This window comes from Poecilia formosa, unplaced genomic scaffold (genome assembly GCF_000485575.1).
Source record: "Poecilia formosa unplaced genomic scaffold, Poecilia_formosa-5.1.2 Scaffold287, whole genome shotgun sequence".
Lineage (NCBI taxonomy): Eukaryota > Metazoa > Chordata > Actinopteri > Cyprinodontiformes > Poeciliidae > Poecilia > Poecilia formosa.
The window spans coordinates 483,264-494,945 of NW_006800226.1; the positions used below are offsets into that span (position 1 = coordinate 483,264).

General features: G+C 39.1%; 2 protein-coding genes across 2 annotated transcripts; both read right to left on the minus strand.

Moving 5' to 3' along the window:
* Window positions 1-662: 662 nt before the first annotated feature.
* Window positions 663-2,424, minus strand: LOC103151606 (tumor susceptibility gene 101 protein-like). The gene is made up of 6 exons (XM_007571768.2): window positions 2,230-2,424; window positions 2,047-2,131; window positions 1,858-1,923; window positions 1,555-1,718; window positions 1,319-1,421; window positions 663-1,179 (listed from the first exon to the last, which is right to left on the minus strand). The coding sequence occupies exons 1-6, from the start codon at window positions 2,269-2,271 to the stop codon at window positions 1,079-1,081; spliced, it is 561 nt and encodes a 186-aa protein (XP_007571830.1). The 5' UTR covers window positions 2,272-2,424; the 3' UTR covers window positions 663-1,078.
* A 2,112-nt stretch (window positions 2,425-4,536) lies between these two features.
* LOC103151608 (GTPase HRas-like) lies at window positions 4,537-11,656 on the minus strand. The gene is made up of 4 exons (XM_007571769.2): window positions 10,252-11,656; window positions 8,628-8,787; window positions 7,851-7,975; window positions 4,537-7,198 (listed from the first exon to the last, which is right to left on the minus strand). The coding sequence occupies exons 1-3, from the start codon at window positions 10,494-10,496 to the stop codon at window positions 7,856-7,858; spliced, it is 525 nt and encodes a 174-aa protein (XP_007571831.1). The 5' UTR covers window positions 10,497-11,656; the 3' UTR covers window positions 4,537-7,198; window positions 7,851-7,855.
* Between the last annotated feature and the right edge of the window lie 26 nt (window positions 11,657-11,682).

Below are 11,682 nucleotides of genomic sequence, written 5' to 3' on the forward strand. Positions count from 1 at the left end.
ATTCAGTGAAAAATAATTAGTTCAGTCTTGGGAACTAAAAGAAAACTGTGATAAGTGAGTTGAGGGTACACACCCTTAAACCAAAGCACCTCTGATTATTTATTCATTCCAACTTCCTTGGTAGAACCCATATTTTAACTTGGCAATGTTTATCCTCTTTTCCATTTAAAGTTTTTTCAAGTTAGGCAGCCAAGCTAACACAACCTTTTTTTTTAGATATTTCTCCTCTAGATTTGTTGTTGTTGACATACAAACCTGATCAAAAATTAAAAGACCAGTAAATGAAGTATTTGTATTTCACGTTGTTAAATCAGAACCAGAGTTTTATCAGGCATTTTCACAATAAATGTCGTTATTGTTTTCCATTATTCCATCTCTGAAATAATGGAAAATCAAACTGTTCCATAAATTCTCTCTGACTGTTTTTTTAATAAGCTTCCTGTTTTTAACATTTTGTCTCAAGTAACAATTCTTCATTGAACTATGTCCCATATTATCTGACACACATGTAACAACAGTGATTTCTTTGTAAAAGTATTTTATTTACACCAAGAAAAGAAATAATTCTTATTATGTCTTTAAAAAGTTGTGGTTAAAAGTTACAAACATTTCAAGCAAAGTAACTTCAATATAAAAGATGAAAAAAAAAAACTTATCAGCTTGAACAGTTCTATTTTTTTATTCTCTCAAAACATATTTGCAATTAAAATAAGAATATTTACATGCGTGAGCTGTATCTGGTTGTATATGACTTCTGTGTTCAAAGGTCCATGTAAAATCACCAGTCAGTGCAAACAAGGTTTTTTTATAGGCTGGTTGTAAAGTAATTCAAGGCAGTGTGAAAATGGTGGATAGAAGAAACTAGAAGACTGACAGACAAGTCATTTCCACAAAACCTAGCTAAAGACTGTCCTAATGTTTATATGTAAACTTTTAGCAGACAACAATGTACATTGTGCTGTTTTGGTTTTGATTTTCAGTTAGTGGGCGGTTTATGCGTTTTAAGCCTATCTTTTCATAGAGTAAAACACCATGTTTTTTTTTTTTTAGACAAATTGTAAAAATATACACAAAAACACTAACAATTGGTTTCATTTTCATGCTGGAAAGGTTGGCCATCTCCTCTGGGTAAAGACATGCAATATCTCCCATCTGCTTCTTTGTGGAACTGCAGCCAACCTAAATAAAACAACAGCTTACAGTAAATAACATGTCAAACACACAGTTATGATTTCAAAGAGGAAAGATCATTGTTGGCCAGTGCCAGAATCGGAAAGACAGCTGGTATTTAACTCAAAGCTATTGGTGTGTTACTTACATGAGGCTTGCTCAGGTTCTGGATTGGGACGCATTGCTAATGGAGGAACCTCTCCAAACAAGATAGCCATTACCTGCAGTAGGCTAGATAAGTCACATTGACCCTGGCAGAGGAAAGAAAAACATCTTGGTGAAGTGTGAATTTCACTACCCAGAAACAATAACCTAAAAATATAGATTTGCTTAACTGAAGTCATAGTTTAGTCAATTAAAAATAACTTTTTTTTTTTTTTTTACCTTCTTCCAATCTTTCAAGTAAGGTATTGTGACCTCGCCATCACTGGATATGTACTTTCCTTTGACAATAATCATTTCACGTGTGGGCTTCACATAACACATCGGTGGAGAATTGGGGTAGTTTGGCTCAAACCAAACACATATGGGGATGTTGTAGGTCTTGCCTTACATAAAAACAGAGGAAATGTTATAAATATAACTCAGGCAACAGAAAAGTGCACTGCTTTATGGTCTTTCACTGTTGGTAAAGCAACAATAATGAGGTTATCTGTTTTACATGGTTCAAAGTACAAACTGAGTTACCTGAAAACACCACAGGAATGGTTCCCGTAAGGCTCATCAAGCTTTTTGTGGTTCCATCTTTGTACACTGTACAAAGTAAACCAAATATCAGATAAACGTAATATCAGATGAAATTATAATATCTTCTGTTGTATAGATTCATAGTGTTAAGACTGACAAAACAATTTGAGTCGCTATTTTGTCGCATACCGTACTCATCCACCACAGGCATGAGGTTTTTGAAGTAAGACATGGAGACGTAAATTTGATGAGCCACATGTTTTCGCAGATATGCCTTTAAAATAGATACAACAGAGCAAAGCTATGACAATGGTTTTAAAACTGAAAAAAAAAATTGCTCATGGCTATTAGTTAAACTGAAAAAGAACTTACCCTAGGGAGCATTTTCCTTATCATTTCCTCATTGAATAACATGATAAATTTAGATTTCTCTTCGAAAAGCCTTCAAAAAAGAACAAAAGAATGAGAAAGGGCCTCTCTTTGCAATCAACTTTCAACCCGACTACCTTGAGGACAACCTCCCGTCTTTTATAACCCTGGACAGCCAGGAAGTGAACAGACCCACAATTATGCAAATGACTAGATATACAAAGAATGATTGGTCCCACGTGGCTTTGAAAAACAAGAAAATGTGTTTTTCTTTTTAGATCAGTTTTGCAATGCAGCAGCCATGAATGATTTTGCTTTTTAAAGAAAAAAAATCTAAGGTAAGTAATTCAGCGCTGCCGTTAAGGTTGCAACATAACAGTCAGATATAGCTAGAGATAGCAATAAAATGCTGCTACCAGAACAAAATTTCCTATTAAAAAGCCTACGACAAATTTTACTTACAACTAAGATTATCTTTTTCAAGACTCTTACAAGAGTAATATTGTTGTATAAATGTTGTCTCCAGTTGAGGTGGAGCAATAAATTAAAACACAATAACAAAGATGACCTATTTTAAGGTCAACGGCATAGCTTCCTTTAAGATTTACTGATAAGGGAATATGCACTTAAAATGATCTTTCTTTAGGTTTTAAGTTTATATTAAAAACTATGGTGTGTGCATTTAAGAACAATTTTTGCAGATTGTACATGTGACAAACTCTTTGTTTTAACTGTATTTAAATGTTCTTGACCCACTTTGCTTCACTATGTTATCACATTTTGCAATCCTAATCAGGCATAACAGTAAGATGACCTGCCCAATACTTGTGCTGATTCTCTTCTTGTTCCCAAAACAGCCCTAACCAGGTAATAGACTAATTAGAACTCTGAGGGTGTGCTGTAGAATCTGTTACCATGATGTTAGCAGCAAACCTGTTTAAGTCATGTCTAGTTTATTTAGCATCCAGATTTAGCTATAGCAACACAGCTATTCTTACAGTGGTCCACACCTCACATGATTCATATATTTTCAAATAAATTCACAGGTGTTCTAGTTTAAACAATACATTTGAAAAACTCAAGTAGTGAGTAGCTTAATCTTAGCTGAAAGCTGTCCTAATGTCACGCATTGATTGGATGCGTTTGTTTAGCACATCCAGCATATGACCTTGTTGGGGGTTTTTTTTTAACTCTCAAACCGGTCTGGTCCTGAAACTTTATTTTTTTTATTTTATTTTTTACCTTTTGTCAGGAATCTTTATATTGCTGAAAGAGCCAAAAGCCATGCCCCCCGTCATTGGATCACCATCCTTGGATACGTTTGATGCAAACAAAACCAGCAGTCATAGAGATGCTTTGACCTAGATTTCTGGGTATCCCAATGCGGACCTGGTCAAACTTTCTGTCTGAACCTCTGTGATCACAGAAAGGTTATTTATGCTTTCTCTGAACCCAGTTGGGTTTCGTCTCTGGGTTCCTATATGGCTCCCACAGGTATCCTGTCTGTCCAACAATGTCACTGTGAGGCTGGGGCACTGCTGGATCTTTAGTGTGCTGTAGTCCAGACATTGTTGTGGTTCCTCACTCGAGAATCCAGAACCGAATTGCGAAACGATGGTATTGCTAAATAAGATGTCTCGTCTCAACCACAGGCAGACCAAGGCAAATAAAATAATCATGCAGGAACTTTAGAGATCAGGTTGTAAATAACAAATAATGCAACTTAACCCAAGTTGCCCAACAATCCGTGTATCTATAAATGAATGTGTGCGCGTTTGTAAGTGTAATTAGATGAATGTGGATTTAGAGTAAAGCACTGGAGTCAGAACCAGAAAAGCTCTTTGTGAGTTCAGCCTATTTGACATTTTTTTTTAAGTGTCTTTTAAGAATTTACATTTAAGCAGATATTACATGTGCCTGTTGTTAAGGGCACACTTTTTTTTCTTATAACAAATCTTTCTTTTTAAAATTGGTCTGATGTAATATTCTAATTTTAAATGTCATGCTTTTCCTCTCAATTAACAGAAATAAAGGCCATCTTTGTGAATATGTTTCACATAGTGATACAATTCTTTAAATAAATGAACCTTTCAATAATATTCAAATCTATTGAATGACTTTGCAGTGTTCTTTACATCACCTTTTCACAATGCTATGACCAGCAAACAGATCTATATCTATATCAGCCATTTATCTTGCTCTATAGTTTGGTGGGATGAATACAGTCCACAGCCTTTAATTTATTCATTTCACGCAATACACGCATCGGCCCGTAGGTGGCAGCAGAAAAAAAGAAAATTAAAAGTGGGAAAGATTCATCTTGACATCTTTATTCTTGTCCTGCAATACATTTGCCACATTTTTTTTTAAAGAGTAAATACATTTTAAATAGCTACACAGCTGACATTTTCACAAAATTCTTTCACGCCTCTATTCCACGGTTTGCAAAGGGAGAAACGAGCCTTTGAACTCGTTACATTTGTGCAAACCATCACCTGCCCCATCTCAATGGTCCATACAGTCTTTGTCATGCTTCCCAAAGTTTTAAACAAGTCCGTATGATGTAGGTGATTTGGTGGCCGAGTTTTGCAACAACATGCTGCTGCTTTTTCTAATGTGATGGAGGGTTGTGGGGAGGTTGTGTGCATAGATTTGTGAGACTATGATTATACTATGGGTGAACTGTTGTAAAAATAAAAAATAAAAATAAAGGGGGGAGAGGTCTTACCACCACAACTGTAACTCCATGTTACAAACTCCAGTTTTTTCACCCCCTCCCCCCCAGTTAAAGGTGGGGTCAATGATAATCCCCTACATCATCTCCATAATCTTAACACAAAGTGTCTTTCGAACCAAATCTAAAAGACCCAAGCACATTCACAGTTTGTGTCTTTTCTCTGGAGGAGAAACGAACAAGTAATTAAAAACAAACTGGCCACCAGAATCCACGTGATAACCAGACTGGTCAATATTTCTGGTTTTTGACTGTACAACAATCAGCTAAGACCAGACGCAATATAAAATGCAGCCAAGTAAAAATTGAAATCATTCACTGAAACCTGAAAATATGCCCAAGATCCACAAGTGAAGCAAATTTCAAAACCTGCTAAAGACATTTCCACATCTGATAAATCAATCCGGTAGATTTTCATAGAATGTAATTTTTTTTTTAAACTAGTTCCATTTTGGCAACAGGTTTTATACCAGTTCATTTCTCACTTGACATGCATGTCATGTATTTTAACAAGTAAATATCCAATCCAGAAAGATGCTATTACAGAAGAGCAAAAACATAATAATAACCTGTAGTGTTTTTTGTTTTTGTATGATTTTGTTTAACACAATCATATATTTTCAGATCAATCAACAAAGAAAATAGCAAACATCACCTCTGGTAGAGCTTGCTGCTAAGCATGAGGTAAAAACTAGATAAAAGATAAGGCAAAAATAAACACATAAGTCTCATTTAGGCAGCAAACGAATTAGTTATGGAGAGCGCAAGCCTAGAAGCATTAAAAAAAAAGTACAAGCAACACACTCCTGTAAACCACCATCAATCATCTGTTTCATACATTAGTCCCACATGTACAGTAAATATGGTTTCATAAAATAAGCACCTGACTTGCTGTTGCCCCCTTAAAAGAGCTGTAGGTGGCAGAGAAAGAGGAACTTGAGGATAGAACGGTGTGTGTGTGTGTGTGTGTGTGTGTGTGTGTGTGTGTGTGTGTGTGTNAAACTGACGGACTCTGAGGCAGGACTTGTGCGCTACAACAGTCTGCAACACCAACTTCTGACACACCTTACTTTGGCTGCCAGGACAAGTTAGATGAGCCCTTCCTGGACCTTGGTTCCTGAGCCTTTATGATTTAAACAAGCAAATCTTGCAGTCTGAGAAGAGGAATCATTCACGAGTAAGCGCTGTAAACACTAGTTACAGAAATGAAATGTTGACGTTTTGCACGCGCCGCAGCTTTCCTTGTGAAACCAAACTGAAATGGAGAAGAAGTCTAAGGAGGTGTATTTCCAACACTTGAAGTTTGGAGGGTGGAGTTCTATTGCACCAGAACGTACGTACGCTAGCCGTCACAATTATTATTTTGCAAAGACATTTCACAATGAGACATTTGTAATTAGTGAATGCAGCTGCATCCTTGAAATGAGCCCATTTTAGTAATCTCCCTTCAACACGTCTATCCCAAAAGAACCTTCTACCATTTCAAAGAGAAGTCAATAAAAATACCACAGCAGGTGGCGTGTGAAATAAGCACTGTTCCAGTGGCTTTCAAATCTACCAATCACAACAAAAATCCACACTTTTCCTTTACAGTTTACACTAATTAGTAAGAAAAAAATACGTTTTTTCTCTTTTTTCTCTTTTTTTCCCCCAGTAGAACAGTCCAGTAACAGGAGCCGCCCAAGGAAACCCAGCACAGGTAGAGTGAGTGCATGGAGGCTGATTATTTATGCAGTGTGACAAGAAAAAGTAAAAGTTCTTTCCAGTTGTTTTCCCAAATGAAAGTCAGTCAGTACTTCCAGAGGCTCTGTAGGGAGAGGGGGATTAGGTTTCAAGGCAAGAGGGAGGGAGTAGGAAACACCCCCTCTTCACAACCAGTGTCGAGACTGAAAACAATAAGTTAGCAAGAGAAACGTGGAGCAACACAGCTTGTTCCAAGTCGTTAGTGGTGTTGCTCACAGGTCGATGCAGACCAAAACAAAACAAAACAAAAAAAGGGGTAAGAAATTAGGAGATGGGACCAATCCAGTTCAGCTAGCCACTCGGGCAACAGTCCAAAAAAAAAAATCCTCTTTTTCATAAGAGTCTATGGTTCAGTCAGCCGTGTTGGTTTCCTTTATGAGCTTTCACTTCAGTCATCATCCCTTAGTTAAAGTCCATGTGTCATCTTTAGGTTGTTTAATCCGTCACTTCTCGACTTTATGCCGCAGCATTTCTCCTCAACATGTGAATGGAGAGCTGAAACACAAAACAACAGAAGACGGCATTGAAATGTTATCATTTCGGGAAAAAAACTAACAGAATTCTGTATTCAGTCACATGCAGGACCGCTGAACGGTTTATACACACGCAACATGGGTATGAAAGTTATGGTCATTTTGGAATTTAAATGATGCAATTGAAATTTTTTTTTTTTTTTGATTTTCAGTCTTGAAAAGCAATATACCCTATCGTGCTGGATTCCATATTTAGAAACTTGTGGAGGGACACTGAACCAAATTGGGTGTGCGTAATTTTGACCACATGTGGAATAGAGGGAAAATCCCAGACAAACTAGAGAAGTCAAGCTCTGTCCTAAAAAAACATTGTTTGTTGTATTATTAGAGAATTAATGTAATGCAACAATTATTTGCTGAATCCTTGATTGTATTGAGTTTGAGTATTGGGCTAATTACCCAGGGTGCACTCTGGCTCTTGCTCGCCGACTGCTGGAGATAGACACTAATCCCCACAACTATGCACAAGATGAATGGATGGATACTTTAATATGAATTGTTAAAAAAAAAAAAAAACACACACACACAGTTTCCATACCCATTCATACCCATGGTGTATGCAAACCTTTTACCGGACCAATGGAGGGACAGTTACTGAGTTCATAATGTTTTACCTGCATCACGATACCACACATCTGCAACTCATACAGTCCTGGCCGCTCTCATCAGGTGGGTTCAGCTTCCTCAGCTTGTGCTGCCTTATTTCCCTCACCAGTGTGTAGAAGGCATCCTCCACTCCCTGCCAAGCACACACAAACAGGGTTACAGAAAAAATGGAGGCTCTTACCACGAGAAAAACCAAAGGACCACATATGTATCTTTTATAACTAGCAGCAGGTGTGCACATCAGCTGATAAAACTACCATGGCAACCCCATTCACCGCTTTATGGCAAAACCGTGATCTACATGCTAAATCTTTGGGTTGAAAATGCGAGTGACAAAGAATCAACAGGTTCCAGCCTGAATGCGAGTGTATAAGTGCCTACAAAATAATGTGTGACAGTGAGTCACAGACAGTGGGAGCTTTGCTGCAACTGTTCCTAAGAAGGCTTTATAAATGATGTAGCTCTACTCTAGGCCAAGGTAAGCTAGCCATGACTCACCGCCTGAAGCATAATAAAAATGTTCTCGGCTACAAAAATTACATCACACCACAGGCCGTGCACCGCTTTGTGTGCTTGAATATGTGAAAAGTAAAATGCTGAGACCAAATTTAGAGTGCTGCCGGCTGTAATGGATCCGATTTCAACGCATAATGCAAATGGATATTTGCCCAATTAATACATAATACAAAATATGACTTGAAGGTTTGCGGAGATGGGGGGGAAAAAAAATGCGAATCATCAAAAACAGAAACAGAAAAATAGAAAAACAGATTCTGAACACCTACCTGTCGTGTCTTAGCCGAGGTCTCAATGTAAGGGATCCCGTAGGAGCGAGCAAGCTCCTGGGCTTGCCTTGTGTCCACTGTGCGTGCTGGGAGGTCACATTTGTTTCCCACAAGCACCATGGGTACATCATCAGAGTCTTTCACGCGCTTGATCTGTTCTCTGTGAATTGAAAGATTGCAGAATTTGAGATTACATTTTACAAAAACAAAAAATAAAAAATAAAACTGTTTCTCCCAACAGGTGATCTAAGGATTGATGAAGCTAAGGATTAATTGGGGCTGGACAATACTGGCAAATCATGTGATTACAATATCAGCTGTGAAAAAATACAACAACAAAAAACAAACAAACATATTTTCTGTACCCTGCATTGTGTTGCATCTGTTATAGCGAAAACGAAAGCATTGTTGATATGCAAAGCACAAAATCCTAAAACTTTGAATACAAAATGCCACCAATTATTACATTCAAAACAGTCTGTGGTGATGTTCACATTGCACACAATACATGCCAGTGATACACTTGTGACATATTGCGCAGTCCTTTGTAGTAGGTAGTAATCCACAATAACATGTCTACTACGTCTGTGGAATCCTCCTGACTCCGTAAACAAGCACAGCCCGGCACCTCCACAGGAGAAGCAACCCATCACCCAGGGAACTTTAGGACCCAGAGGTAGAGCCGTGGCAAGGTCTACGCTGGGCTGTGCTGCACTGCTGAAGGAGGACGGTGGGGAGAAACAGAGGAGGGGGGAGGTGGAGGGATAGACAACAGGCAGGCGGCAAACAGCATTACCTCATCACTACAGCAGCAAGTGCCAAACGTTGTGCAGCCTGGGGGCGGAGGGGGGCGAGGGGGGCGACTGAGTGAGAGCAGTGGGTCACATCAGATCAACTCATGTACAGCAGGAAGCTTCTGCCACTGTCAGCTCAGTCAATTTTCATCCTAATGCAACACTATAACCCCACATATATGATCCTCTCCAGCAGACAGTCAGCACTGCTATTTTAATGCACCGTCATGAGCTACCAGTAGGACTCGAGTGAAAAACTCGACCGTCGCCTATAAAAAAAAACAAAAAAAAAACAGACGAGGGCTATTTTAATAGCTCGAAAGCTCAAACTCTTCCTAAATCTGTTCTAGCGCCGATTCTACGCATTCTGCTTTCAACTGAGCTGTGTTAAAAGCTCTGAAATCACAGCCTAATGCGATGAGAAAGACAACATTTGGCGAAGATAAAGAGCCCTGTCATCTCTAGCAGAAACTCTCCCCCACTTCCCGCTGGCTTTCTCCTTTCCCTGTCCTTGGGAGCGTTACCTCTGCCTGCTCCTCTAATTGAGTCAGGATCAATTTCATTGGCATCACACTGTAAGCCTCCAGTTGGGGGCTAAGCTTTCTTTAGCTTGTGTTAAACGCTACAGCATGACATCACCCTACTACTGCAGAGAGCTGGCACACTCACACATTGACACAAAGCCCTCTGAATCCAGACCTCACAGGAGCCCTCGTAACATATTCATATATACGTGTAGACACGTACAAAAAGGCTAAGAAGCAGACTAAACAATGTTCTTGTGTGTCAGACATACTAACAATGTGTGTATACGGATGTCTTCAACAAACCTGTACTGGTGAATGTCCTCAAAAGACTTGGTGTTGTTGATTGCAAAGACGCAGAGGAAGCCCTCTCCTGTTCTCATATACTGATCTCTCATGGCGCTGTACTCCTCCTGACCTGCAGTGTCCAGGATGTCCAGCAAGCATGTCTCCCCGTCGATCACCACTTGCTTCCGGTAGGAGTCCTTCAGAAAAAAGGAGACACTCAAATGTTTCAATTCATGCACCAAAACAACAACAAAAAAAAGCATAGTACTCCAACAGTCCTGAGGAGGACGGTGAGGGGAATCATCTCTGAGTTGTTGCAGAAACTGAACAGTTGAACATTTAGAGAGTCTTTGTAGTTCGGGAACTGCAACATCAAAAGCAGAACCGTCACACTGGTACTTATAGCTTTCTGCAACACATACCGTACTTAAAATGCTGAACTGCTGCAATGACTAAGAAGACACGGATGGAATGTGCGCATTTAAACAGAAAAAGTCCTTTTTCTAACCACATTTGGTCAAATTTAATAACTCAGGCGGCAGACTGGGATGTTCAAAACATGAGGACGCTCGAGTATTGTTATCAGAGTGCAAAAACAAAATGTGAAGGTTAATCTTTGAAGACACTGAACAAACAGATTTATAAAGATTAATTTCATTTTGTTAATAAAAGAAAAGTTCCACCACCACAAAACCAGGAAATTAGCTGATCGCCTGTTCCTTTAGTACGGCCCTGCCAAATGTTGTTTGTCCACATTGTACACAGGCTTAGTAATTAACCTGCGTGAAGTCAGATTGAAATTGTTGTTAGATTACAGGTTTCTGTTTATTCCCTCTGTTGGCAAACCAGTTCTGTTGTAACCCATCATTGTGACTATCCAAACATCCAGTGTCTATGCTGGAAGGAACAGAACCGCCAGCCAGCATTGGGAGTTTCCCCAGAGCGATTAATCACCTGTTGTGTTGACATTGGACTCATCCAACCCGAGAGACGGATGCTGGAACTGGGTCACCGCAGACCCAGGCCAAGTTTAAAAAGTAATCAGTCGAACCTCGAGTAAGGCGTTCCATGTTTTACTAAAAGCCTCTATCCGGTGTTGGTGAAGTTTACTCATCAGCTTAGGCCATGAAATCCTTTTTCTTTTCACTCCTGAGAAATGACTAAACTCAGAATTTTGTGAGATTTTTTTTTTTTTTTTAATAGATAAGTGTGGCAGTGAAAGGCTAGCAAGCTATTCAGACATTTGATGACTTTGGCAACTTAAGTCAACTCAAAATGAAAGTGTTTGCATGAAAGGGCTACAAGCCTCAGCGGATCTACAATTTCACAACGGTCACTCGGTACCTCTTTTTCCAGCCAAACAAAGGCCATGGAGTTACATAAACTGCGCCTGGCAGTGTCACCAATCCGCTACGTAGGCTGTAATATTCCGGTGTGTTTTAGCTTTTG

Bases quoted from the DNA above. Each gene is read 5' to 3' on its own strand.
- LOC103151606 (XM_007571768.2), bottom strand. From the start codon at position 2,271: ATGTTATTCAATGAGGAAATGATAAGGAAAATGCTCCCTAGG. The intron at 2,132-2,229 runs GTAAGTTCTTTT...TCTATTTTAAAG, and splicing joins TAAGGAAAATGCTCCCTAGG to GCATATCTGCGAAAACATGT. The intron at 1,719-1,857 runs GTAACTCAGTTT...TTTTTATGTAAG, and splicing joins CATTCCTGTGGTGTTTTCAG to GCAAGACCTACAACATCCCC.
- LOC103151608 (XM_007571769.2), bottom strand. From the start codon at position 10,496: ATGCTTTTTTTTGTTGTTGTTTTGGTGCATGAATTGAAACATTTGAGT. The intron at 8,788-10,251 runs GTTTGTTGAAGA...TTCAATTCACAG, and splicing joins GAGGACATTCACCAGTACAG to AGAACAGATCAAGCGCGTGA. The intron at 7,976-8,627 runs GTAGGTGTTCAG...TGTGCTTGGCAG, and splicing joins CCTCGGCTAAGACACGACAG to GGAGTGGAGGATGCCTTCTA.